We start from the raw sequence: 27,973 nt of genomic DNA, 5'->3' as shown, positions 1-27,973 counted from the left end.
TGTATTTGGGCATATATAGGCATATATTGCATAGATGCAAATACTACACGTCGGGAGACCTGGGGATCAAACCCTTGTTGGGTTACATACCAGAATTGTGTACTTGCTGCTGTACCTCCCTTGGCGTTCAGCATTGAGAGGTCAGAGCAAGGAAACAGAGCTGGTTGGTCCGGTATCAGTATAATGTGACTGGGTGGGGGTGTCTTCGGTATGATAGTTTAGCGGTGGCACCACTGAAAAGTGGCACACACAGGCCTACACGTAAGATGTATTTACCTGCATGCTTGTGGTTTTTGCAAAACACATCGTCCGTTATAGATTCATACACTGGATTGCAAGAGGAATTTCCACTTACCCTTACTCAATCTTGTCAACTGCCTCTGCAACCAATATTTGAAACATTCTGAGAGAAGTGTGGGGTGTAGAGAAATAATTTCACAGTTTAACTCAGATTTAATCTTGCATAACACAAACAAATCATTGTTAGTATCATTACCATAATAACTGTATGCATAAATTTCACTGAAAAAAAGTGCTTTAGTAGTGAAAAGGTTGAAGACTTAGAGTAACTTTATTCAAATTTCAAGAAGATATTCCCGCAATCACTTTAAAGTTTACAGAACACAGTCCAGTTATATTAGTATCGTTATGTAGCCAAACGCTTTTGGCTTTTTAGTTTTCTGTGAGATTATGAATTCAAAGGCGGATTGAACAAAACCCTCGCCCCTCAGCAAGTAGCTGACAAGCCTTCTTAACCTTTACACAGGACCACAGAAGCCGATCCCACCATCCAGTGTTCGTTGTTCCATGCAAGGTACACTAGACGATCCTATTTATTACAATTATTGGCGGCTAGATTCCATAGCCAGGACACAGTCGTATCTGTTTTACTTTAAACTTCAGCGAGCCTTTATATATACTTGCATATTAATACAAACTGATAAGCTGTTGATTTAAGGAAACTATAAACCGGATACTTTTGGCAAAGATCAATAGCTATTCGAGTCAGATTTTCTCTATTTTCCTGAGTATAAAATTATTGCCTTTCAGAATATTTTAGGTTCACGCATGCCTGCGCTGTTTTAAGTGTTAATATGATTCCAGTGGATGAAAAATCTATAAATTTACAAACTTATTGATCTATTTTTGATCGGCAAGAAGGGCAAGATGATATTATAAGGTAATCATTTGGGCTATTCTAAAGTAATAGGAAGATTCGATTGGAGTGAGTTAGTGAGTGCTAGGGGTTTAACGTCGCACTTCATAATTTTTGAGTCATATAACGACGAAGAAATTTTTAGAATGCATGTAATGTGCCTCCCTGTTGCAGGACGAATTTCCACCCTTCTTTTATCTATTGCTGCTTCACTGATACGCCTTACCGAAGGCAAGTCATGCGCCCCGACCAAGCCATTATACTAATACGGTCCAACAGTCGTTGCACTAACCCCTTCATGCTGACAGCCAAGCGAGGAAGTTACAACTTACAACCTCAGGCCTTATAGGTGTGACTCGAACCCAGGATTGATCCTGGATCTACCGCTTCCGAAGCGACGCTCTACCAACTGTGCTATCGGGCCGGTAAATTCGATTGGATATGCCTTAATCGATATTTTGCGATATATACAGTCTCTTAAATTAAACATTTAACATATATCTGTTTTATAATTTTTTTGTCACTGTGCACATTCTTGGAAATTAATTTATTCTGAACACGATGTAGGTTGAAGACTACATAGTGCATGTGTACTACTGCAATCGATACATCGCATGATCAATACACCATCCATGATCATGCATGGCATGAATAATATACCATGCCATGCGTGCACGTATAGTGCCATTGGATTCGTGTGTATACTACATCTACACTGATCCTCACGAGTACATGCGGCTGGCAATTTGAACCAGGAAGTTTATCAACACACCTGACAAACGGCGATGGTTTTTCCCTGAAGCTCTTTTTTTTCCAACGATAAACCGGACTGATCACTCTCATAAGTGAATAAGTCTGATAAGTGAATCATTCTTGAGTATAAACGTCATTAAACAAGCAAGTAAGTAAGTAAGTAAGTAAGTAAGTAAATAAATAAATAAATAAAGTGAAAAGGAATGGACATCCCACGTTAAGTATGTATACAAAACTTTCATACATATATGTATATATGGACCAAAGTTTTAGAACTTTTGTTCAAATCGGATCAGTGAAATCATTAGATATGCAAGCTTTATTGCTTTCAGAACTTGATGTATGGTTTACAAAGTGAACCTGTACACAAAAATCCATCAAAATATCACAGAATTTTATCAGTTATTTCACGGAAACTAACCACCAATGGAAAGCACAGAATTCATTTTAACGCATGGAACCAATGGAACAATACAAAATATTAGATGCTTTTCAGAACAAATTCATTTATATAGGCCCCTATGCTGGACTGCTTATGTCGTTTTTGATCACAAAGCAAATATTGCACATATATATATATACCTCCTATGGTCGTAGAATTTGCATAATATTGTTGATAAGGTGTCATGGAGGGGTCGCTGGTTCGAACCCGAAGTGATCTTTTCATAAGAAGAAATTTTCAATACCTGTGCTATACCAAGGCTGTAATATAGCATGTGCACTTCCCAACAGCCAGCATAATACTCCATGTACTTGTATTAAACCTGTCTCAGAGCCATGCACATTAAACATCTTTTCCGAATGACAGCTCGTGTCGCACGAGACAAGGTAAACACATTCTGACTGGTAGCATCGGTTCATTATTAACATGGGCTTTGTGTGACGTCTTTTATACACTTTTTTGGGGGGAAAGTCACAGGTTGACACGCTTCGGTCGTCAAAGTGTATTTTTATAGTTAACCGTGCAACAAACCGGTCTAGATATGTAGATCTATAGGGACTAGATACATCCTTCTGCTGGTTTTCCGCCACGCCAACGTGTTTACGACGTTATGCAATGTTTCATCAGGGACAGGCTAATCTTTTACTGACCCCTTCTATTTACTTAGAGTCGCGTCTGCATGTTAGATCCGTGTGGGCGTGAAGAGAATTTCTTTTCCACCTATATAGATACCCCGACAGCCCATTCGTGTACCTGTACGGTGTCAACTAGGCTTGGTGCGACTGATCTGCAGATGCGGTTCAACGAGTTGTAATATACGTTCATTCTATACGTTCACTCAGAAAACTATTAATAGCGGGTGCTATGCTTTTTTTCCTCTCTCTCTCTCTCTATCTGTCTCTCTCTCTCCAGCCAACTCAACCTTTTCTGTGCCAAAGCTTTATATAGTATGCACTTGATGACCAAGTATGTGATGTCCCCATTAACCCAATGCAGCCGCGCACCGCGAATAATTAAGGGTTCGAGACTGTCCTCCACCAGTTTTTGTTAACCTGGTCGTGCATCTCAGTGCTCTGTATACTGTAGAGCTTTGGCTGATGATTTTGGTTAGGATCGAGGCTGTGTATATAGTAGGTTTATATCTCAGGAGGTGCATGAAATTGTGGTACATATGGAGAGTATTTTGCTGGCATGGGCGCCCAAGACCTTTTGAACAGCTGATTGTTATATTCTAAAGACGATCTCAAGGCTACCCTACTTGCAATCCATTAACGCGCACTTTCCAGACAGCACGTGTGTTTATAGAGCGCAGTTAATTCGGGACACATAAGTCCCTCTGATCGAGTTCAAGCCCAGCTCTCGAGCGCTGGCTTCCTCTCTGGTTGTACAATGGGAAGGTCTCAGCAACCTGCAGATGCTCGTGAGTCTCCGTTTCCATCCAAAATGGAAGCCGTCGTATGAAATATTGTTGAGTACGGCGTAAAACTCCAATAATGCAAATGAATAAATAAATATAAAAATACTAACCAGTACGTGTACCATATTGGGTTATGGGCCGAAAAGCCAATACGAGAGCAAGTCATGGTCGAGTGGTTTTAATGCGCATGAATGCGCTTACTAGCAGTCGCTGAGTAATAGAGATCGGGTTTTGAGTTCAATCCCTTTCTTGGACTTGGACTTTTTTGGATTCGCCTACTTTGGTAATAATTAAACGACTGACGATCGAAGCTTTCTTGATCGGTGTTTCATTTTAAAAGCACGTGGGATATCACTTACCTACGTGCTTTTCACAAGTAACTCGCCAGAGGCTAGCAGGTTAGTCTAATTAGCACTCTGATTCGTGTAAAGGAAAATTCTTGATCATGGCGATAAACAACAATGAAATAAATAAATAAATTTAGAATATACCACACTTAGCTTTGACCTCTTCTCAGCACACATGCAGAGGGCTCTTAAGAAATGTTCAGATGTACGCGCATTACGTCAAATCACCCCCGCCTATCAAAATGAACTCGCCCAAGAAGGCACAAGTTGGCGGAAGCACAAGAGATAAAGAAATCATGGCCTTGAAGAAATCGGCGAGGGGATGAGTCGGTAACAATGAAATGTCGTTTAATAAACAAAGGAGGGCTGAAGTCGTAATCATATTGACATGGAGGTAAGACAATAATGCAGACAAAGGCTTCAAGAGGCCCGGCCACCAAGCTGTGCACGAAAGTACTAGATTTACAAAGTACAAAGATTTTCAAAACCGGCGCCTCGGCCAAAGTCAAAGTGGTGGCTTACCGGTATGGTAATGTTGTGTTGTTGTTGTGAACCGGTGACACTTTCACTGAAATCAAAATGAACTAAATAGCTCGGCATATAATCAGCAGGATATATTGAGATCTTGAGCTTTTAAGGTGTAGTTGGATTATGGGTTCATCGTAAGCTGGAAAGGGAAAGGAGAGAAAGAGTTCTCCCCCCCCCCCCCCCCCCCCACCACACCATTCGCCTTCCCCTAGCCTTACCCTCGCCGACCAGTGATGAGTAAAATCAATAATGATCAATACCAACTCAATAAACTCTTACTTTACAACTTCTGCATACATATTGTCCTGGACTTAGATAAGTAAAAGTCAAACATGTGAACATCAAAAAAGTTAACATTAAAATAAATGAATGTTAATTTTTAAAAAGAGTGTACCTCTATACCTCTCCGCCTGTACGTGGGAAGGTCTGCCAACAACCTGCAGATGGTCATGGGTTATCCCCGTCCTCTGCCCGGTTTCCTCCCATTATAATGCTGGCCGCCATGGTATAAGTGAAATATTCTTGAGTACGGCGTAAAACACCAATCAAATAAGTGAATACATGTATATCAGCTTTGTGTTAATTTCACCAAATCGTTAACTAATTAACATTATGATTGTTATAATTGCAGTGGGCTGTGGTGTAGTGGTTAAAAAAAAAATAATAAATAATGTAACCTTAATTCTTTCTGAAGAACGATTGAAACGGACCTAATTAACCGGCAGCAGCAAATTTGATCTGACGTGCTTGATAAATCAACTTTTGCTGAAATTCTTCTAAGGCCATGGGACGCATCATGTTAGGGAAGGTGGAAACATGATTTCGTGTCATTCGTAACCCAGGCTCCAATGGCTCAAAGGCAATACAGGGTTTGGGTGAAGTAGGCAGAAACAGCTGCCTTCTTGGTTATAGAAATAAAATGTGTCTGATTAGTTAAAGTTGATAACATGGTGGCACTTTCAGTTTTCCCAACGTGCATAACTCTGGTTACTTTGAACATGATATCTCTGTTATACAACATCACTCGTTTGCACAGTCTTACATTCCTTGAAGATCACTTGTCTTCCACTTGATAGACTGAAAATTTGTGGATGCTTACTGTGCTGTGAATGAAGCTAACAAGGCTCCCAAGTTTGGTCTACTTCTAGACATGATATAATCCATATTCACTAGCTCTGCCTTGCATGCTTGTTATATAGTATAAGTATTTACTCCTACTCATGCTAGAAAAAACAACAGATCATGAAATGGCATTATCTAATGTTGGGCCATTACAAAGCGGTGTTTATTTAATTGTTTGTTGTTCTCTTTATTTAATGGCTCTGTTGTTTTATTTGTCAGGCTGTAGCCACTGAAGTGAATCACTCAGAGGGGAAGTCCCAAGTTAGCTCAACCAGACACCACGTTCGTGATGGAGAAGATAAAGGAGCAACAGAGTTACTTCCCCTTTTCCAGAAATCAGTTTTCACTCTGTCAGAAATGCCACATGAATCCAGACAGTTACTGGTAAATATTTGTATCTGTTTTATCTTAGTTGTCACCCAACTACAGTTGTTGTTCATCACTTTCTTAGGTTCATTTTCTTGGCTTCAGGTGTATGTAATCCAGTTCTTAAAAGCAAAGATTTTGCCCAAAAAAGTGCATTTTTAGAGGCAAATAAATGTCACAAAATATTATTTTTGGTGCTGAAACTTACAAAAATATCAACCCATGTTTCATGTAAACCTGAAAACGTCTTTCTAAAATCAATAGAATCTGAAAAAATAGGCAATTTAGTCTTGGATGAGGTTGATGATTATTTAGAATAATAGTTACTGTGTGGTTAGTGTTAATTGTGTTATCATTTTATTACTGCAAGTCCCAACATACTGAAAGCCAAAGCGCACATGGCATTAGCCACATTGCCTGCAATGATTTATGGATTATTATGAAAAAAAGGTAGATTGGGGAGCAAGCAATGTCCTAGTTTGGAAGTTAAAGGCATGTGTCTTTGAATTGCCACTCATTATTTACAAGAAGTTCATGAGTAAAGTTTACTGGCCATGTTTTAGTTTTAAAATCGTTAGTTAATGCATTATTGGTACAAGATGATTAACAAAATAATAATTCATAATGTTAGATTCAAGATTTAGATGTATCAAAAATGTATTAATTCCATTGGCAATAATCATGTGCTTTTATTCTGCAAGAAAAAGGTTAAAGAATTAAGCTGTGTACACTGTATTTATATCTATTTGTTCATACCAATGTGTGCCAGATATTTGATAAAATATTTATACCCCAAGTTCAGTTTTCTGAAGATCATTGTGGGTATTGAACTAAGATCTCTCAGAGTAATTATTTTTATATTTCCTGATCAGTAAAAATGTTAAATATAGCCACAGCTGAAATTCGTTTCTCCATGAATGACTTTGATTGATAGATAATAAAGAACCCCGGAAAAAAATCATTAACCGGCACAATTGGAGTAAGCCAGGAAGACATGCTTAGCCCAGTTTTGTTGTCGATTTTTTTTTTTTCTTTTTTTTTTCTTTCTTTCTTTTTTTATTTGTTTATAGATAATGAGTGGTCCATAATTTTCTTTTCGTGTGATCTTTTTTGTGTGCAGGTATGATTAACTGTTGTAGTGAGACATTACTTTATGTTGTTCATTTTTTAGGTCACCCTGGTTTTTATTATTCTTTATATTGACAATATTGATACTTTCTGTTTGATATTGATTATCTTTTTTAGGCTTAAAATCATCAGCCAATCATGAGTATTGCTAAAACATGCAAAATACCTGAGACTACTCGTATAATAATTGAGGAATTAAGGAAATATTTACTGCATCATTATTCTCCTGAACCAGGCTAAATTTCAACTCTTCTATTGTACGCATTCTTTAAACTCCGACATACAACTGAGCAAACATACATGTAGCACAAAATAGCAACATTCTTCCCCTCTACCTCTACATTTACCATTCTACCATCAACATAACTATGTGAGCCTTTGAGAAGACCAACTTTCCATTCAAAGCAATGGATGAAAATCATGAGCTCTGAGCCACACGTATCATGCAGCAGATCAGTCTTTTTTAACTTGTTTCTCGATTTTTTTATTAGATTATTAAAAATTTAGTTATATTCTCCACATTATTTATTTATTCGCGTGACTTTCTAGTTGTCGGCATTAATGAACCATACCCCCAAGTTTGAAATGGTGAGGCATTTATATTGAGTGGACATGGAAAACCTGATGTATAATAGAATTCAAAATTATAGGGATATAGGCTCAATTCTGGCTGATGTGAGAGACAGGCAAGTCCAGGCTAACCCTATCCTAAGCAGAATTTTGGGTATGACAGTTTTAATGGAGGGTGCCTAATGCTGCAGGGTTTAACTCGGGGAACCGTGTGTTCACTGTCAGTCAATCTGCATCCCTTTGAATGTCAAACCCAGTATGTAACTGAATTTACATTTGTAAAATGGGAATTTCTTGGTGTGTTTTATTTTATATTTTATAGCTGTTATAAATAACATTTAACAATTATTGTAAGGCTTAGTCAAAATGTATTTCATGTTTTTGACTTTTATCTTCAACTTGGCACCCAGCAGAAAGGGACTGGCCAGCCTTCAGGTGGTCGTGGGTTTCCCAGTTTCCTAATCCCACCCTAATGCTAGTCGCAGTCGTGGAAGTGAAATATTTTTTAGTAAGACGTGAAATTCCAATTCAGTAAATAGATCAAATTCTGGTCAGCCTGTGAGGATGTACTGTTACTGCCATAATTCCTCAACCTTTTCTCATGTGAAAGAGGAAATTTCAGTGCATTTTATGTATTTTTTTAAAAATTTTATTTGATTTTAGAGACTAAGCTTCAATGCTTGGATGTTCCAGTTTCAGGGCTTCATGAAAAGTATAATTTTATTAGTCAAAACAGAATAATGCCTCTGAAATATGATTGAATAAACACCTTGCAAACGTGGGAAAAGGTTGAAGAATTGTCATATGTGGAGTGTCTTGTATGGTACCTGGCATGGTTTTCCATTGGGGCAGCCTGCTACAATGGGATATTGATAAGCATGACGTGATGAGAATTATTCTGAAAACAGCATTAAATTCTGAGCTGTCAAACAAAAGAAAATAGTGTGAATGGGAAATTGTGTGAAACAAATTAAAAACTTTGCTGTCAAATATGTACTGTAATTTAAAAGCTCAAATTTATGGTTTGCAGTTTTTTGAGTTTCAATATGTATGATGCTAAACTGAAAGAACATATCTTCAATAAACTTCCAGTATTGAAAGAATGTCTTGGAGATACCTGCATATATGTTTGTGCCTGTGTCTTGATTTCAGTGAAGAACTGTTCTATATATATGTTATGTGCTTATATAATATTACTGGTCATATGTAGGTCTGTATGGCTGTCAGAAACTGAGCTGACAAAACTGTGAATTAGGTGGCCAGGAAAAACCTGTTCAGATGTTAAAACTGTAAAAAATGACAGATTCAGGTATGCTCAACTTAATCACATTATCACTTAGCAGAGAACACAAGGGAAGGCAACTTGCATGAAAAAAAAAACAGAGAGGGAAACAAAAAGAAGCTTTTTATTTACAAAGTGTGACAAGACAGTTGGCTGTCTGGATTGTCCCTTGGTCACAGTTGAATAATAGAGGTAAGATATGCATCACTGACCACAGATGGTTTTAATGACCGGTTTGAATTTATGCTTATTTTTTTTTTGGTAGGAATGTGGTGAAACTACCAGTAAGAAGTCTTTACCTGAGCAGATTCAGCAGTGCCTTACTTGTTTCTATGGCCAGGTGTCTCCAATAGTTTATCACCAGGTTCATTCGGTTGTCCGTCGACACTACAACGGAAACCTGAGAGCCTACGTCAGGAACTTCCTCCAGCCAGCCACCGTATTGCTGCGCAAACTTCAGAAGGTAGGAGCCAAGTTCAGAAGTTTTGTTTCTTTTAATATCTTGTTCCTGTTTAAGTTAACCTACCAAATTAAGATGGTATTTAAGTTTGTGTGAATGTTAGACTTCTCTGATGATGTCTTCATGTATGAAAAATAACCTGTGATAGTCTGTGGCTTTTTGATAGGTTGATAGCTAGTGTTCTGCATATTTATCTGATATCCCTTGTCTCCCTTGAGGAGATACCATTCAGCTGCAGAAAACTGCTACTTTTATAGTTGGTTTTATGTTGTTTAATCTTATAAGAAGGTTTTTTGCTCATTCGACTCTACATGTTTTTGTGGCCGGACGATGGTGGCATTGTTCCAGAAATATTGTTCAGTACAGTGTAAAACACTTCAGCAGATAAAAAAGTCAAGTAAAGGTTATCAGGAATCCAGAGCATTATTTATTGTTCATATTTAGGTATAGATATTCTTAATTATTTTTTAGTTATTATTTCATCCATAATCCATTTTATTCATGTATTATTTATTTATTTATTTATGTGATTGTTGTTTATGCCGTACTCAAGAATATTTCACTTATACGACGGCAGCCACCATTGAGACGAGAAGTAACCACATACTTTGTGTATAATTACTCATTCAGTGTACATGGCAATATTTAACCGGGATATGTAGTTAGTATTACTGAGCCAATAGTGACAAGATTTGAGAGCAGCAGATAAGCTTTCTATCACTTTGAATTTTATTCATAATCTTGACCTGTAATCAGTAAATATGGCATTTATACAAAGATGTCATGATTTATACAGAGATGTCATTATTTATAAAGCGATGTCACCTCAACTGACATGGTAACACTGTCCTGTTCAGACTGTCAGTTTGAAAGAGAGGAAAAATATTATGAGAGAGGTTAGTTAAAAAAGATGTGTAAAAAATGTGGGAAATGTATTGTTCATTATCTGAGAGAATGCTGAAATTGTATTGGAAACAATGAAGTAGTGATAAATTGGTGATAAACTAAGCAATGACATTGTAGATCTTCTTTGAAAGGAAGCGGTGAAGCATATCAAGTGTATTAGATAATTGGCCTGACTGGCATTGGAGTCATTAAGTCAGTAATGAAGGGAGGCCCATATAGAATTGAAGTGCCTTTGTTATGAAATGGGAAATAACTGTAGGCTATGTGTAATTATCCTAAATATCGTCAATTAAAAGACCATGGCTGATTTTCAGTCACATTGTTCTACATTTAGCAGCGTGCAAAGCCTTGACTTATTAGTATTCAATCAGTGCTACTTTTGATTCATGAAAATTTGTCATGTACAATAGTACGTGTGTGCAAATATGTGGAAAGCTTACAGGTACACATGTGAAAGCTGTAAGCAGTTCTCATCAAAAACTTGCCATCTTTGAGCATTGCATGTTAATAAAACACTGTCACTGTAAATCAACCTTTTCCACCTCTAAAGAACATTTCTCAGTTGAATTTCTGCTAAAAATGATTAGTTTGTGTCATAAGAGATGCAAGTTTCATAAAACTGTGCAAATTATTTGTCTGCAAACCACAGTTTTCTGAGAACACTGGTTTCAGGGACATTTAAAAAGGTTGAAACTTGTGAAACTGTAAGTCTGTTAAGATATAAAAACAAAAACACAAAAAACACTTCAGAATCTGGCAAGGATTTTGGATCGGCACAACAAGCTTTGTAGCTAATTCAAGTAGATTTGTGTCAACCACATTCAGGTTAACTGCCGTATTAGATAGAGTTGTACATGTGCATACTTTACTATTCAGCATCTTTCTGAAGAATTCATGTATACCCTCAATCCATGAAGACTTGTTTATGAATGTTATCATTTTTCATCAAACTGGTTATAATTACGCTTGTGGCTAGGGGTGACAGTGCTTTAGATATGGACAGTAGACTCGTTTTGTGCTTACCTTACACAAAAGCACAGACAAAAAGGTCATTTGCATGATTATGTGATTGTTTTGGTTTTATCATGCATTGGCCTGGAGAGAATTGTCAATTGTTTAAAATGTTTTTGTAGTTCTCATTTGCTGTGTGTGAAACTTTCGAATTAGCATGACCAGTGAGCAACTAATTAAATGCACTGATGAAAACTTGATGTTTATTTCACATTTTGACACTGGGATTTTGAATAGAGGCTGGAAACTTCAAAACGAAATAAACCTATCAAGCTGATTAGATAGCCCATGTTGTAGTATTGGAAAAAGTGGTTAACATTGAGTTGATATGAATATCGGTATATATACCTTATAGATATTAAAGACTCAGTTGTTGCTGTTTGCACTGTCCAATTTGCTGAAAAGCTTTGCGAATGGTAATTTTTATGGTGTTTGTTTTCAACTTTTGACTTACTCCCTCTGTGTAAGGTCAGTTCAGGTTTGTCTTTACAGCATTTACAGTCCTCCTTAGCTGAACCTTACAGTGTGTGTGTGTGTGTGTTTTTTTGTTTTTGTTTTTTTTTTTGATGACCATGTAACTGTAAAGCAATGTTTTGACTGGGTGCATCTGTGCCTTTAGTACTGGCAGATGTTTGCCCAGGGACACTCCCCCTCCCCCACCACCATGCCACAGCCTGCCCCTCTTCTATTTGGGTGGAGCCTCTATTGTCCTCTGTCTCATCCACTTATGAGTTCATTATTCCGTGGCATTGATTTTTTTTTCATGTTCAATAATGAACCTTTATTGGTTCAGAATTTGGTAAAGTTTGAGTGAAGACAAAGTCGTTGTGAGTCAGGCCCCTGTATGATCCCAAGGGATGAACAAAGACTTAAGGGGCTGATAGGCTGGAAAGTTGGCGACAGCCTTTTATCTGTGGGCATCATCACAGTGGTGTTTGTCATGTCGTAGAGAGGTTGGCAGAGTTAACAGTGGCAAGATCTGGGAGGCTTCCTGTGGAATATGGGAGTGAAAGTTGCCAGTATTATTGGTTATGTAACTTGACCTCTGTCCTCCAACCCTTTTTTTTTTTTTTTTTTGCGAATCGCAATTCTGCTGAATTCTGTTATGTCAGAAAGGCAAACAGAGAACGGGAATCCGGACATGTTCCAGGATTAAACAGGCTCCCTGCGGAACACAGTCAGATTAAGGACTGAATTCTGGTAATCCGGGGTGGATAGGCACTATGTCTTCAGCCGTCATGGCAGAGCAGCGGGTGAGGGACATGGTTTCTGGGACAGGGAAGGACTGTCACGGGCTAGCCTTGCTCACAGCTTGTCCCCTTACACTGCAGGCACCTTTAGGGATGTTGCATTCCCGGAGGTGCAGAAAACATTCAAGGCATGTTAGGGTGAGTTAATATTGAGCCCCAAGATCATAATCAAGAAAAGTGGAACTGTAGTCTACTATAATGTGGTGTACACGATGCTGAGTGTGAATCCCGGTTTCCTCCCACAATAATGCTGCATAATGCTCAAGTACAGCGTAAAACACCAATTAAAATAATGTATATATCTTATAAACATATATATCCATTTAATTTATTTATTTTATTTGATTGGTGTTTTAGTGTACATGTTAAGTGCATGTACAAGTGCATTTACTTCCATCGGTGTGAACAAGTTTCAGTATGATATCTGTGAACATGTATCTCTGTGATGTATAAACATGTGTCTGTGTGATATATTTGGACAAGTTTTGATAAGATACTTTGCGTAAGTATCCATTTGATGTCTGTATGAACTTTGCACTGTTTTGACAAGTTTCATCTAGATCTGCAATCTCAGAGCCGAGGCACTGCCTGTTTTGTTTGACTAAAGGGTCACTTTTGTCAAAGCCAATCTGCTGTACAACTAAATTCACATTAAACCCAAATAATCAGTCATATGATGTTCAATGCTAGAAGCAAGCACTATATTCTGTCTGTTTAGAGTTATATTTTAAAATGCAGCGTGCACGTATTTCACTCTGAATTGTATTCAGTTGTTTATTAGACATCTGTTTAAAGCCTTTGAATGTGTCTCATCATTCTGCCATGTGACTTAGCTTGCTTGGGGTCTTAACATATAATTTTGGTCACATGATAGTGGTGTCCAGTGATTAACACTATACCACTGGAACACCCTGCTGAAGATATCAGACAGCCTGATGATAGCCTGCCCAGTTGGAGGATACTGACAGCTGGCCGGCCAGATCATGGTTGATCCCACCAAGCTGATCACCAATCAATGAAGAGCCGCATGGTTTGTTTGGCGCCACATGAATGTGGATGGAAGCTGGTCTGTTGATCTTCATTTATTTGATTGTTCTTTGACACCATTCTCAGGAGTTCTTCTCTTATACAATATTGATATGGGTGAAGGAAACTAGAGTGCCTGTGGGTAAATCACCGACTGTGGACAAATAACTTCAGAATTTTTCCCACATCTGTGGTATACAGATATGCATTAGTGGTAGGCAAGTGGTCTTCAGTGAGTGTTATAAACTATATAAATAGCCCCATGAGTGTTGTTGACCAAGGCTCAACACTGAGAGCAGGGAGTCTAAGAATTCCCTTTCCAAGGCTGGGTTTGAACCATCATGTAGTTTATGACTCAGGGATTGAAACAGTTGCTTATGAAATGGGTGTGCTAACCCCATGAAGATCGTGGTTTTGCTGTAAAGTGTAATCATGACAGTAGTCCTGACATGTATATTTGTGTGGGACATCCAGCAAGAGACTTGCATTTGATTTATGTACAACTAAGATTCTCAGGTTAAGAAAAGAGCAAACATTGTTGTACCCGTGACAAGAATGTCAATTCACTTTGAAACAGCCTATAAAATTTAAATTGAAAAAGTCAAAAGGTTGACCCTTGTGTCATGAATACTCCTTGCTATGCGGATAAAGAATTAGTGCTCTTTGGTTTGCGTGATGACCTTGTCAGGTAATGAAGTAACATGGCAGGGATCAAAGAGATGCTAGAACCTGTACTAATGAAGAAAACTGAATAGAAGGCACCAAGTGGCCCGTCATCTTATGACCTTGCTGGGTAACTCTCTTAGATTCTGGACATTCTTTACCTTAACAAACCAGTGCTGTGAAAACAGCCCGATCAGTCAACTGGGGCTCAGACGGGATTTACACCTGCCCGTTTTACAAGTGTTTTTAACTCTGACCGTATGTTTTAGGCTCTTGTGACAAACTCAGGTTTCCAGCTTCCTCCATGGCTGTTCATTCCTAGAGCAGTGGTTACCTGTGTGGACAGGCATTTCACCTGGATGTGTAATTAACCTGTGTGGATTACAGGTGTTAAGTGGCCTCAGACTCAATCTGTATACTGATTCCAAGTGTGAAGTGTTAAGAATCAGATACCTAGTTCAGCTCTTGTCAACCCACCTTACCAGCTCTTTGTCTAAGGTAAGGTTCATTAGTATGCGCCAGGTACATGTATTTTTAGGCACGTGTGTTGTATTAAATGTGTCTATAAATGGGAATTGATCCATAAATGAGTGAGTCTCAAACAATTTGTGGCATTCCTGCTCAAGTGCATCCTTAAAAAAACCTGTGTATATTGAGATTTTGTACTGGGATGTTTACACTTGCCCTGCATTGCTTCATGAACTAGAGTTTAACTCCTCCTGACCGTAATCGGAAGTTTTCATCCTTTCATCTCTTGTATTTATGTATTGTGTTTGATATCCCAGATTTGAAACAGACTTACTGCTACAACTCTGAAGAAGATTTCAGCATGATTACCCTGATTACCTTTGTTTATATATAAATTTTGTATTTTTCACCTAACAAAGTTATGAAACAAAAACACACATGTATGAAAATTTATAACTCCTTTGACAACATTCTTCTGTCTGTTTGGTTGTATGGTCACAATTAACCTTCTCTAAAAGTGAAACTGTTTAGATATATCTTCTGCGCAAGTCTTTTATTGTGTATTTTAATCTTTGTGTAGTGTAGTGGGGGGTTACTGTGGCCGTGTGGTCAGCTCATGCTGGCTTCGTCTTTGGTCATACATGGGAAGGTCTGCTAGCAACCTGCTGATGGTCGTGGGATTTCCCTGTCCAGTTTCCACCATTTTATAAGTGAAATATTTTGTAATATATTGAGTATGGGGTAAATTAATGAATTTAATCTTTGGGATTGCTGCAGTGAGGACTTAACTTTGTGGGAACACAATTAATATTGTGGTTTTTCTTGATTGTTTCTTGTGGGACAACCAAGAATCTCAATATCAGTTGATTGTAGACATGGTACACTCACTGCAGTACTTATGTAGCCTCCAGAGAGATTTCCACTGTCAAGTCTCTATTACCATTTAAGTTGTTAAGTGAATGCAGCACCTTCCTATGTTTCATAGATTTGAAGCCCTCCCTGTGCAGGTGCGAAAGTTGCATGGAAGATATAGAAAAATGAAACACCATAACAATGTTATACAGAAGTACAGGTAATATAAGAGCCACATTAAGTATTCAACCTGTTTGAACTGGTGAAAAGTCAGATTAGGTTTAGTTTGTTTTTAATTTTTGTATCACCCTGTAATGGTGAAGTGTTGTGAGGAGGTCATATTTCTTTGAGAGAGCTCTGGTACAAGAGCTCTGATACAATTTCATTGGCTGAAATCATATAGTAAAATATCCTGAAGTATACCAAGTCAAACCAATGCCCGTGAGGTGAGGTAGCCTGTAGAGTATGTCAATCGATTATGTCATAGGTTATGCTTTAGGTCATATAACTATTGAGGATAGGATTTCATGTGCATTCACTTCTCAGTATATTAGCATGGGAGTTACAGCTGGGAAACAGGTCTCTGTTGGCAAAGTTGTCTGATGGGTTTTCTTAGGAATCTACTCAACATTGACCAATAGGGTGTGTCTGAACTCGGCTCTCAAAGGTTTCGCTCTGTATTTATGCTATGTAGTGTGTGTGGTGGTTTCTGGTCAGGTTCTACCTGGTTTCCTCCACCTGCAATCCTGATCCTCTCTGTACTTGAATGCATTCTTGAACACCTATTGATGGCCATGAAATGGATGCAGTATTGTGGAAGGGGCATCATGCCACGCTGAGTGATTCTTAGGCATCGCTTGAAATGCCAATCTGACACATTAAAATACAGAAAGAAATAATGTTGGAAACATAAACATGTTCAGTTTAAAGTAGATTTTGATACTTATTATTTGGCCAGATTGTTTGTCATTATGATTATTTTATACTTTTTTAGGATATGTACTGTACCTTCTGGAGTGGTGATTGAGGGTGTTCTAGCCGGCCAATTCAAATCAAATTCTATTCAAATCTAATGGCTAGTCATTCTCGTATGTTTCGATTTGTTCTGACGTGACAGTGATAATCCTGTACGACTTACCTGTCTCAGGTTTCCACTAGTCTGGGTGTGAGTCTGCATAAATTGTGAGGAAAATCAACAAGATGAATTTGAATACCTACATCATGGGGGATATAGACACTGCATCAGCCTTGTTTGCTTTTGGACTCAGATGCTTAATGTGATTGATATTTCTCTCTTAAATTTTGTTTGCAAAATGTAAGTAATGAAATAATTGTATATGCTTACACGTTAAACTAGAAAGAATTAATTGGTCTTTTTGCCTCTTGCTCTCATTGTTAAATATAATGCTGTCAATGGAACTTAGCTTTTCCCTTATCAGCCTTAATTTTGATTATTGTTTTTTTAAATCAAATGAGGACTAAATGAATCTAGATTTAACTCTGCCTTGTAAAATTCAGTGTTAGGCACATGTAAAGATGTATTCAAAATTTGTGTTAACTACATTTGTCATTGTCATAGTCATATACCTGTACATAGATACAGACAGGTATGTATGTTAAGTTTTTGAAAAAGGGAGATAACTTATGATTCCGTGAACATAGTTAAATCTTACTGCATGAGGCATGTAAGTTAAGCTACACATATGTAAATGTATAGCTCATGAGACTGTGAAGTGGAGAGCAGCCAGGTCAGAAACAAGATAGGGCCTACACCCAGATGTGTTTTATCTACAACGTGTCACATCACCAAACTTTTGCTAATTTGAGATCTAAGTTCGTTTCTGGGTGCGCGCAACGTGCAGTCATTAGTGAGGTGTTTTTGAGGGGGAAGTTCCTAAATGAACTCGACTGCTTCCAAGTGCAGCCTTAAAGTGACCCAGTAATGCCTGGTATAGTGGAATAACATACACAGTTATATGCAGCTGGAACTGACTGATACTATGGTATCTGGTGTTGTGTTTTAACTGGTGAGTTGGTGTGAATTCATGTTGTTAAAGTTTTTGGTTTCAGTTTCGTATATGATGATTGTTATAGACTGCTTGTTAACTGAAGTTTGCCTGTCTACTTGAAATAGAGTCCTTTACACCTGCATGGACACATCGAGTGATATTGTGCTGCCACAAGCTGAGATTAATGAAGAGTATTTGAAGAGACATAAATACCTGAGATTCGTACTCAGTATTGTGTGATCAGTTATGCTACACAGGCATTCATCTGGTATTGTATAGCATCAGTTATTTTGTCAATCTTTTAGTCAGCTTTATTTAAAAAGCTTAATCATATTCCCAGTCACTATAGAGTTGAAGACAAATGATAGAATTTATTGGGGAAATGTTTACACACTGGGATAATTATTTTACAGATGACAGAAAATCAGTTTTCTTCAGTTTGCTTATTTCCAAACCTGATTGTGTTCTGTCTTCTGGAAAACTATAGGCATATACTTCAGGAACTTATTTAGATTAAAAAATTTACTGTTTTTCTTTTTATTTGGCTTAAGTTGCTTACCTCTTTTGAAGGGTGGGGTGGAGGTGGTGGTGGTTGGGTGTTAATAGTGAAACATTCAGCTCAGCCAGTCTAACCAAAATCTAAGAGGAGTTTGTTTTCATATTTTTCTTGAAAAATACACGTTTGGAATAATTTCTCCTATATTTAAAATATTAAGTAGCATGGATGTACATGGCGGGAAGTGGTGTGTGTTTAAGTTTGACACAACTCACTTTTATGTAGCCTTCGTCACAGCTGGTGGCTTTATCATTGGAGTCCTGGCAGTGGGACACTATCACTGGGTGACCGGCGATAAGTACATGACCACCTCAGCGTGTCTGTCATGATCTACCTGTTACCTGAACTGTCATCATGAGCATAAATAACTCGTTACCGGACTCCTGGCTCCATCAAAATCCCCTAGAATTCTGCCAGTCAAATCAACCGCTTACCCGTGCCTAACACGTCGTATTAATAACTTCACCTCCCTGACCTGATTGTATAGACTCTGGACAGGTACTTAGTCGTAAGCCTGTCTTTGATCTTTAAATGTGTCCAGATGGAACTGTCACAGAGTATTTGTTTTACCTGAGGCTGAACAGGTAGACTAAATATACCTGAGTTGGTCTCCTGTTGCACCTTTTCACTTGTACCTATACTTTTGTGCTGTCAATCAAAAGTAACACCACATCTTATGACAGATACATGTATATGTTTGGGTACCACAGTTATTGTCTGTCTGTGTTGTCATATTCTGTCTCGTCACACAGGTGTGAGATAGAGTGAATAGAAAGGTTTGCCTTTTGATGCCATAGCACTGTTTGCATTATATTCTTGTACCATCAAGATAAAATATGTGTACAATTCAATATTAAGACATCTGAATTAGTCCTCTGATCAAAAGAAAGGCCTGAACAGTAAAACTGGGTAAGTTTTTATTTATTTTATTTTTCTGCAGATAAAAAAGATGATGTTTAAGAGATGGTTGTTTTACTTGTCACTAACTCATGCTGATGTTAATTGATACCATATATGCTGAGAATAATATCTGTAATTTTGTGTGGTATGAAATGTGAAAGGTGGTGGTGTTTTTATGTCCACATACCTGTCTTAATCTGCCTTCTAATTGACTGTTTTTATGTTTAACTAATCATCTTACCTGTAAAGTAATCAGCCACTTTGATGGCTTACCTGTTACATGCATGTGGGTTAATCTGGACAGTTAAGATAGCCAACGTTTTTAGTACAACACCATTTGACACACTTTTAACTGTATGCCCCTAGCATATCTTATATATTCATGTGCATTGCAAACATGACAAATTCCTAGTGCATGAGTCGGTACAGGAATCCTCAGTAAGTGCTTTCATTATCTAGTAAGTTTAACAGATAATTTATCACCTGCCATCCTTTTCTGTGTAAGTTAACATCAACCTTGCATATACCTAGATGTCAGCAGGTAGATTTTCAAGAAATGACAATGAAGACAAATGATTAATTTTGATTTGTTAACAAATTCATGAGAAAAACATGCTACACACATGTTATCTAACCTTGCTTACATGTACACAGGTATTGGTATACATGTACGTGTAGATCGAGGAACCGTCATTAGGCGAGCATGTCAGCTATGCTCAACACATTCCTTAATTTTAGATATCCCTTTTTTTTTTTCTTTTTTTGGAAATAATGTGGAAATATTGAATATTCTGTTGCTGATTAACAAGACTGGTGCTTAAGCACCAACCAACCTTAGAACTTTCTAAGTGCCACTAGCTCACCACTAGCAAACTTTAGACTCACAACTAGCACATCTTCGACTCATCATTAACACACTATCAGCATTTTTTCGGCTAAGTTACTGCAGTGGTCTGTGGAAAGGGTGATCAGATAACTGTAACTTGTAACAGTAACAACATGTGGTCCACCAGCAAACCACACCCTTAGCAGACTTCAAGCATTCCACTATGATTCCCTTAGCCTTTGTGTGCTAAGTTACTGCAGCAGTCTGTGCATACGGTTTCAACCACCAGACCACATGCTTACCACAGGCAAACTACTGGCAAACTACTGGCAAGCTAAGTTGATTTGATACCCCAAGACATCTTTATTATTTATGCTTGCTAAATTATACTGCATGGTCATTTATCTGCAATTTTCCATGACAATAAAGTTCAATAATTTCTGAATTTTATCTGCTCAGATTTAAGCTTATTATTATTCTGAATAATTTTCCAGTGATTTTAGTTCATGTATCATGTGAATGTGTCTTTCAATCTCAACTCATTGAGATATGAGATGTTTTTCCCCCAGTCTGTGTAAACAAGCCATGTGGAGTTGTGTAGGGGGAAATGGTAAGATATGTAAACAGAGACTGGCTCTTCTGGTGAAGGTTGTTTGGGAGACACTTACCTATCTCTGGCTCGCACACTCACAGGCAGCTTGTGAAGTACCTCTACTTCACCTTACCTGGCCGACCATATTTTGTGTTACCTGACTTTTTTGTTTTTTACATGGAGATACTTAAGATTAGATGGTTTGTACATGAAATTTTTTATACTGGACATCACTATTGACTCATATTTAGGGGGGGGGGGATATTTTTTGTTGGTCTCTGTTTTGCTTTGTTAAAAAATATGACTTAGAAATGTTTTTCATTTGATTTTGAAGTTGAAAATCAATTCAGGTTGTAGAATGTTGACTTTCATCTCATAAGAATGAAACCAACTCAAGAAATGTTAAATATCAGAACTTAAGTGAGTACCTTGTCATATTTGAAAGCTTGAGGGTTACACAAGCGCATTGATTTTCCTTACTATTTATGTAGTAAATTTGTCAACTTCAACCTCAGAAGTATATACCCTCTAACTTTGCGTGTTGTACCATGCCATACCAGTACATGCAGCTTGCACATTTTTGTGCAACATATCAAAAATAGCCATAACCAAGCATTGCCATCATTTTTTTGAGCTGCAAGTGAAGTCATAGCATTTTCTTACCTTGGTAACCTCCAGAGGGGTGGGTAGTAACACTGGGGGAAAAGTTTTCATTTTTATCCAAACAGACAAAATTCTTATATATTTTAACAAGATGCAAAATATCAGTTCAGATATTTGTAGGGTATCAATAACTTAAAATGCGTGTGTTGCAGTAATACCCAGTAAGTGCTACTTCAGTTTGCCTGCAGTCTTGGATCCAATTACTTGAATTGAGTATCTGTAACCTGCAAGCTAAAAAGCTAATCTCTTCTAGAACAGTTTTATTATATCTGTTACCAATTAAACCCTGCCCCCATGTTTCCAAGGGGCCCAATAGATACCCTTATGGGTGTATTGCCATTGTAAACTCCATGATGCCATGGGTCATTTAGAGGCTAACAGGGTACCTTCCAAGAGGGTTGTTATTGCAAATCATTTGTCTTTGAACCAGCCTGGTGTCTTTTTTTTTTTTCTTCTTTCTAGTAAACACTTCAAAACTAACCATAGGTCGGCAAATGTTCAATAAAAAAGTTTAATAAACTTTATCTTTGTGTTTGTAAATCGAACTCTCAGTCATTGCTTTTGACAGCTGGTTTTGTCTGCCATTTCCTCCACTAGGAGGACAGCCTCTTTCATGTGGAGATTAGCTTTGTGGTTGGACTACAGTACAAACCAAACTGGCCGTTTGATCTGGTCTGAGCTGACACACAAACATTCTTAGCTGGACACTGTGGTGGCCAGACAACTGGGGGCGCTAATATCATGGGATGTATGGCATGTAATCGGAGGGAGGGGGGGGGGGGGGCAACTGTTTATGTGACACTGGAGACAGTTGATTATTAAATGACCATTAAATGACTTTTATGGACTGAAAGGTGATTAACGGCCAATCAGCTGTTGTAAACAAGAGATAAATGTATATTTTTTACCCTGTCTAGGCAATAAACATAGTCTTTGTTTTCAAGAAGTTATGATTTCTATTAGTAGGAAATGTGTAACAATTTCAACTTTACGTGTACATAACATGTAAATCAAAAACATGTATACCATCTTTACCTAAGTAAAAAAAAGGGAAAAGATAAGGTTTTTATTATGCCAATGAAATGAGATAATGTTATTAAATTTTTTATATTCACCAAACATAAAATAAAAAGGCCTATCCTGTTTTACTGAGTTTTTTTTTAGCTGTTGCAGCAAGTTGTACTACAAAGAGCTATAAAATATCTACCTACTCTTCCTATAGATAAGTTACAGAGCCACTTTGACTGGCGATTGAAATCCAGGCCCCATGATTATAAATCATTGTAATATATTTGGTTATTATTTACTTGGTTGGTCTTGATTGTCACGCTCAGGAATTTTTCAGTGAAGAAAAAAAGGGTGCTGAGAGCAAATTTAACCTCTACCCTTTGACATGTCCTCGACATAAGCTCTTGACTAAATGTCATAGCAGAACTAGCATGAGGTGGACTGTTTTAAGAGTTAATAGTTAGATAATAGTCATGGTACTTCTCTTTCTTTAGAAAAAAAGTCATTGTCATGAAGTCTGTTTACTCACTCCAGAAAAGTGTTAATGAGAATTTTTTTTTACTCCGGTTATTTATATGGCATATTTGGTCTCAGAAATGTAGGTGAGATTTCTCTCCCCAGGATCACAAGACTGCCTCCAAAATGTACTAGACAAGGCAGTGCTTATGGATTTACAATTTCTTGGTTTATTGTCAAGATGTATCTCCCCTCAGCCTACAACTTGCTAATCCTTCAAACCGACCCGGAACCCCACCGAGCCTAACTAGTACACTCCCCCTTACCACACCCTACCGAGCCTAAGCTAGTTAAACTTACCCCTTAATCCTCCTTTTCCTCTCAGCATTATGTCATAACTCTATTGTTTTCTTACCTGTTGACACCTATAGCTCTACTTGTTATATGCAAGCACTTTATGTTATGATGTCATTCACTTCAAACGATGCTAGTATCTGCATGGAAGATAAAGCAATGCCTTGTCTAGTGTACTTTCGTGCCAACTTCTAAATGCCACTGAAACAAGTCATGACTCCAAAATAGTTTACTGCGCTAAAATTGTGACTTGCATTAAGGTTTTGTTTTTAATAATGAGAGTTGTGTTAGAGTTTGACAAAATGAAAATCAGCAGTTAAATTCGATTGTGAGTTTAGACACAAGTCCTAACACAAGCTAAGACAAAGCTTGCCTGGTTTCTCTGACAGCTCCGTGATATGTACTTTCTGAGTAATCATTAATTACCAATTACTGACCATACTGTATTCAAATTTATTCATCATTTGGCATGAAAGTATTTCCTCTTAACCTATTATTAACTTTTTGGTGCAATTTTAAAAGTTTAATCAGAGACTAATTTGATTGACGTGGCAGTGTGTCTGTGATTACACCTGTGCAGATCACCTGTCCACCTGAACAAGCTGCTGACAAGGCTATCCAGGTGAGAGATCATCTTCTGTCCACAAAGGTCATAGGTTAGAGGTCAGAGGTGAGGTAGCCAGGGACAAGAGGCAGGCTAGAGTTTTGTCTGAAGTGGTCCAAGGTCGCAGCATACCTGTACAGCTGTACTATACTGGTGCTAATACCTGCTCATCTGACATGCAAGGAGAATTAAGTCTGTATGTAAACGAACTCAAAAGCTGCCCCCTTCAAATATCTGCTATTGATCAGAGACTTGAGTTAGGCCCTGTAAGACGGTGCAAGATTACCTGGACGCCTGCCTCCGTACCTGGGGGCCCCGACTTACAGGTGGGGGGAGGCTTAATATCACCTGGGCTTGTCCTGACAACCAAGGGGGCTTTCATTGGCAAGTCATCTACAGTGTTTGTGGAATAGTACAATTTATAGCTTGGTGTAGTGTGAAATTGTGTCATATTGCAACCCCACACACAGCCCATGTTTGCTTGAAGGTGACACTGCATGCTTACCTGTGTATACGCATCATTTCTCATACAGCGTTAAGATCTTTTGAATGGACAAATACCTGGGGTCTCATCAATGGATACTGTGCTCTATGTTGGTTAACACACCTGGCCTTGACGAGGGAATCAGCCGCTCTCTGTGCCCAGGTATGCCAGTAATTCTCTACTTCACCCGAGTTTCTCACCTTTTTCCTTCACTTAGAATTCAATTCAGATGGTAATTAAAGTGTCTGCAGTGGTAGGCTGTGTAGAAACTCACCTGTACGACTTAGCCATGTAATTCTGACCTAAAACGATTGCCATACAGAGGAAAGTGCATTGATTAATGACATTCCTGGACTTACTTATTCCTTGCACATGTTTACATGTGTGTTAGGAATGAGTGATGTTTACATGTATGTGTGGAATGAAAAAACATAATGATAGATGGGTGTTGATTGCTTTTTATTCTTTATGAGGCCATTAGTGGAGACCAGATTCTGATTTATGGTGTGGCTGATAATAACAGAGTATATTAGTCCCCGGATATGGTAATTCAGGATTTTCTCACTGATTTTAGCCTTAATCTTGTTTAATTGGAATATGATTCACAACTTTTGATAAAGTTTTGGAATGTTTGCTGTTAGTAAGATATATAGTGATGATTAGAAATCCCTTCCCTGAACTATTAAGAATAACTCTTCAGATTTATGACCTTTAAGGGGTCTGATTTATTCATATCATCATGTACATGTGACCCAGCTTGATATAAGTTACACATAATACGCCTAACAGCGGAGCAGAACTTTTCTGATAGAATCAAGAAAACCACATTGTATTGCAGTACATCTGTATGCCAGAATGAGATACTTTGCAACTATAATGTATTAAACATTACATAAACAAAATCATACTTCCTACTTACAATGAACCTTAGTGTAATTTTACAACCTTTTTGCATGTTTGCAAGGTGTTTATTCAAGTGTATTTTCTGAATGCATTATTCGGTGTTGACTGATAAAATTGTACATTTTTTGCCTGAAACTGGCCAATCCAACTAATGTTGTTTTGTCTCCAAAATCGAATTTAAAAGGTGCATAAATTGCACTGAAAGTTGCTCTTTCACATGCGAAAGGTTGAGGAATTCTGACAATGCAGTTCTGACAATTAAAGTACTTAATTAAAATATGTGATTTGTTATATTGGACTTCTTGTAACATTCAATTAATGTGTTTGAATTTGATTTAAAATATATGCCAAGTTACAAGTATTTTACCTGAGTACATCAATTTGTAAATGCATGCATTTGACTAGTGTGAGCATATCAGGTAGGTAGATTTCCTTGAAGGTAAGTACTACATGTCTGTGTGGTACACAGTACCTGATTGTCTCTTATCTGTACCCCTGTATGTTTAACCCTCAGAGTTATCTTTTGATGTGGCAAAACCACTTATCTCTTTATTTGTCAAGCATTCTTTTGGAGTTGAAGTGCCCTGAATGTAATACATTCAGGTCGCCGACCCTGGTTAAATATATCAAAGATATCTGCCAAGAGAGATTGAGAAAAACTTATAAAGTCAAGCCGTGAATGTACATAAGTCTTATGACTTGAGATAAGGAGTTATTTACACCTTGACCTACAGTTGTGTTGTTACCTGGATGAGATCACCTGTGAAGATGAAGGGCATGGCCCATCACAGAAGAGGGGAGGGGGGACGGTGGGGGTTGGAGGGACGCTAAAGGAATTGTAATTGTGTGTGTCTGCTTGAATTCAGAATTGCATGGAAGTCATTTTGAGTTTTTAAAGGGTGTATGCCATGGACCTACATCATTCAGAATTGGCAAGTTTTGGAGGCACTGATAAAGAACTGATTTAAAGACAAAATTAAGTGTACAGTCTTAGGTTTGATTGATCACACCTGCATAATTCAGTATGCCTTTGTAATAAAGGTGCTGATCAACTTTTTGCAAAAATTCTGCAGTATAGTGTTTTTGATGATCTGAAAACAACACCTGTTGAAATATTTACTATTGACTCTGTAGAAGCCATGTAAAAGTCTTAAGAGTATCGGGGAAAGTATTACAGATTTTTTTAAAACAGAAGTGATATAATTTTTATTTTAAATATTCAGGGCAGATAACAGCCATAGTTAGGGGGGGGTTTATGTTTTGGTATGACCTCAGATTGCTTTATTTAATTATAACTGCGCCATAAAGTAAAGATTATATGGTATCTACCATATTACATCCTCCACCCCTGGCAAATTCTGTAACCTTGATGTCTTGTACTGGCATCATCTAAAGTGTTTGTCCTCAGACATTACACATAAATTTGTTTTATGTGTACAAAATAGTCTCGTGTTTAGAATTTTGTAAAAAAGAACCATAGAATTATATATAAAATGTGGCTGTAAAGCCTTTATTGTTGAGTAACGTGATCGTTACATCTGTACCAGACTATAGTTACTGTCTTTTCACCACTAGCCTAGCTGTTTAATTCATGTGTATCTTCTGATAACACTGTAATGATAAGGGGTCAGGCTGTAATGGGTTTTCCTTATATTCCTTACACTTTGGGGTATTTCTTTTGGTTGGGCGGGGGGGGGGGGGGGGGGGGGAGAGTGTCAGTAGGGGTAAGACACAGTCACACATGTTGCATATAATTAACAACTGATAAACTGGATGACTGGTTGGCTGCATGTTGGCCTGTGATCTTCAGCTCTATCAACTCTCAAGCATAGTATTAGAACACCGAGAACCTGCATGCAAGATTGGGCGACTGCATATACCTGGAGTAGATCACGTAGACGTTAGGACAGTTACCAAATGCTCATTTGTCAAGGTGACACCTGTTAGTTTGCTCCCTTTGAAGCACCCTTTACCCCACCCCCCACCATTTCCTGTCCTGATAATTTGGGTAACTTAGCGACTATCTTCCATCTGGTAGAGACTTACTAGTCAGTGTTATAATGTGTGTAGCCCTCAGGGGTTCTGCTCTTTTGTTAATCACTGGATTTAAAGTCATAAATTATATAGATGACTTTGTGAATAAGAACCAGAGATAATCAGAGAGGGCCATGTAACAGGTATGTACTGGTATGGTGAAATTGTGGAAGGTGTAAAAATCATCAGTGGTAATGAATGTAATTGTATAATGTGATGTAGAATAGGAGGTTGATTTAATGAGCTGCCCCTGTTGGGTGTAGAGAATTCTAAAATTGTGCAAAACTTATATAAAAATAGCTCATATAAATGTACATGTCGTTCTGTGTGAAAATGTGCATAAAACAATGGTATAAATCCTTGATTCAAATAATAATGTATGCTACGGCACATCCAAGAACACATGTACATTTACAGTTGTAAAGTAATTTAGTTAGTAACGAGTTTAAGATACATGTGTCTGACATTTTTGACATATTTGTATTTGTACAAGGACTTGAATGACCTGTATACAGCAATGATGTGAAGACATTTTCTCATCCAGTCAAGAAAGACAATATCTGAATTTTTTTTTTTTCTCATAAAATTAAGTGAACAGATACATGGCCCTTATGGACTTAAATTGTAAATAAGTACTGTTAATCAGCAGAATTTTTGTCTTGAAATATCATGTAAATTTAGAACTATCTCATTACTCTGTTTATGTATATTTAGATAAACCTACCAATAACTGTCATTACCACATTCACTGGTAGATATACCTGTAGAGTTAAACCACAAGAATTGTTTGGGGTCAAAAAGAACAGGTAAGCATGAAGATAATTTTGACAGATTTTG

The 27,973-nt window shown here is 37.7% G+C and overlaps 1 protein-coding gene across 2 annotated transcripts in view; it reads left to right on the top strand.

Moving 5' to 3' along the window:
• The first annotated feature begins 6,067 nt into the window (after window positions 1-6,067).
• The window catches only part of LOC135475950 (puratrophin-1-like), a 115,090-nt gene continuing 93,184 nt past the window's right edge, over window positions 6,068-27,973 (top strand). For both annotated transcript variants that reach the window (XM_064755925.1, XM_064755924.1), the window contains exons 1-2: window positions 6,068-6,149; window positions 9,377-9,574. In XM_064755925.1, coding sequence (XP_064611995.1) covers window positions 6,123-6,149; window positions 9,377-9,574 — 225 coding nt within the window. In that variant the 5' untranslated portion in view covers window positions 6,068-6,122. The remainder of the gene's footprint in view (window positions 6,150-9,376; window positions 9,575-27,973) is intronic.

Source organism: Liolophura sinensis, chromosome 9 (assembly GCF_032854445.1).
Source record: "Liolophura sinensis isolate JHLJ2023 chromosome 9, CUHK_Ljap_v2, whole genome shotgun sequence".
NCBI lineage: Eukaryota > Metazoa > Mollusca > Polyplacophora > Chitonida > Chitonidae > Liolophura > Liolophura sinensis.
This window is presented reverse-complemented; position numbering and strand designations above follow the sequence as displayed.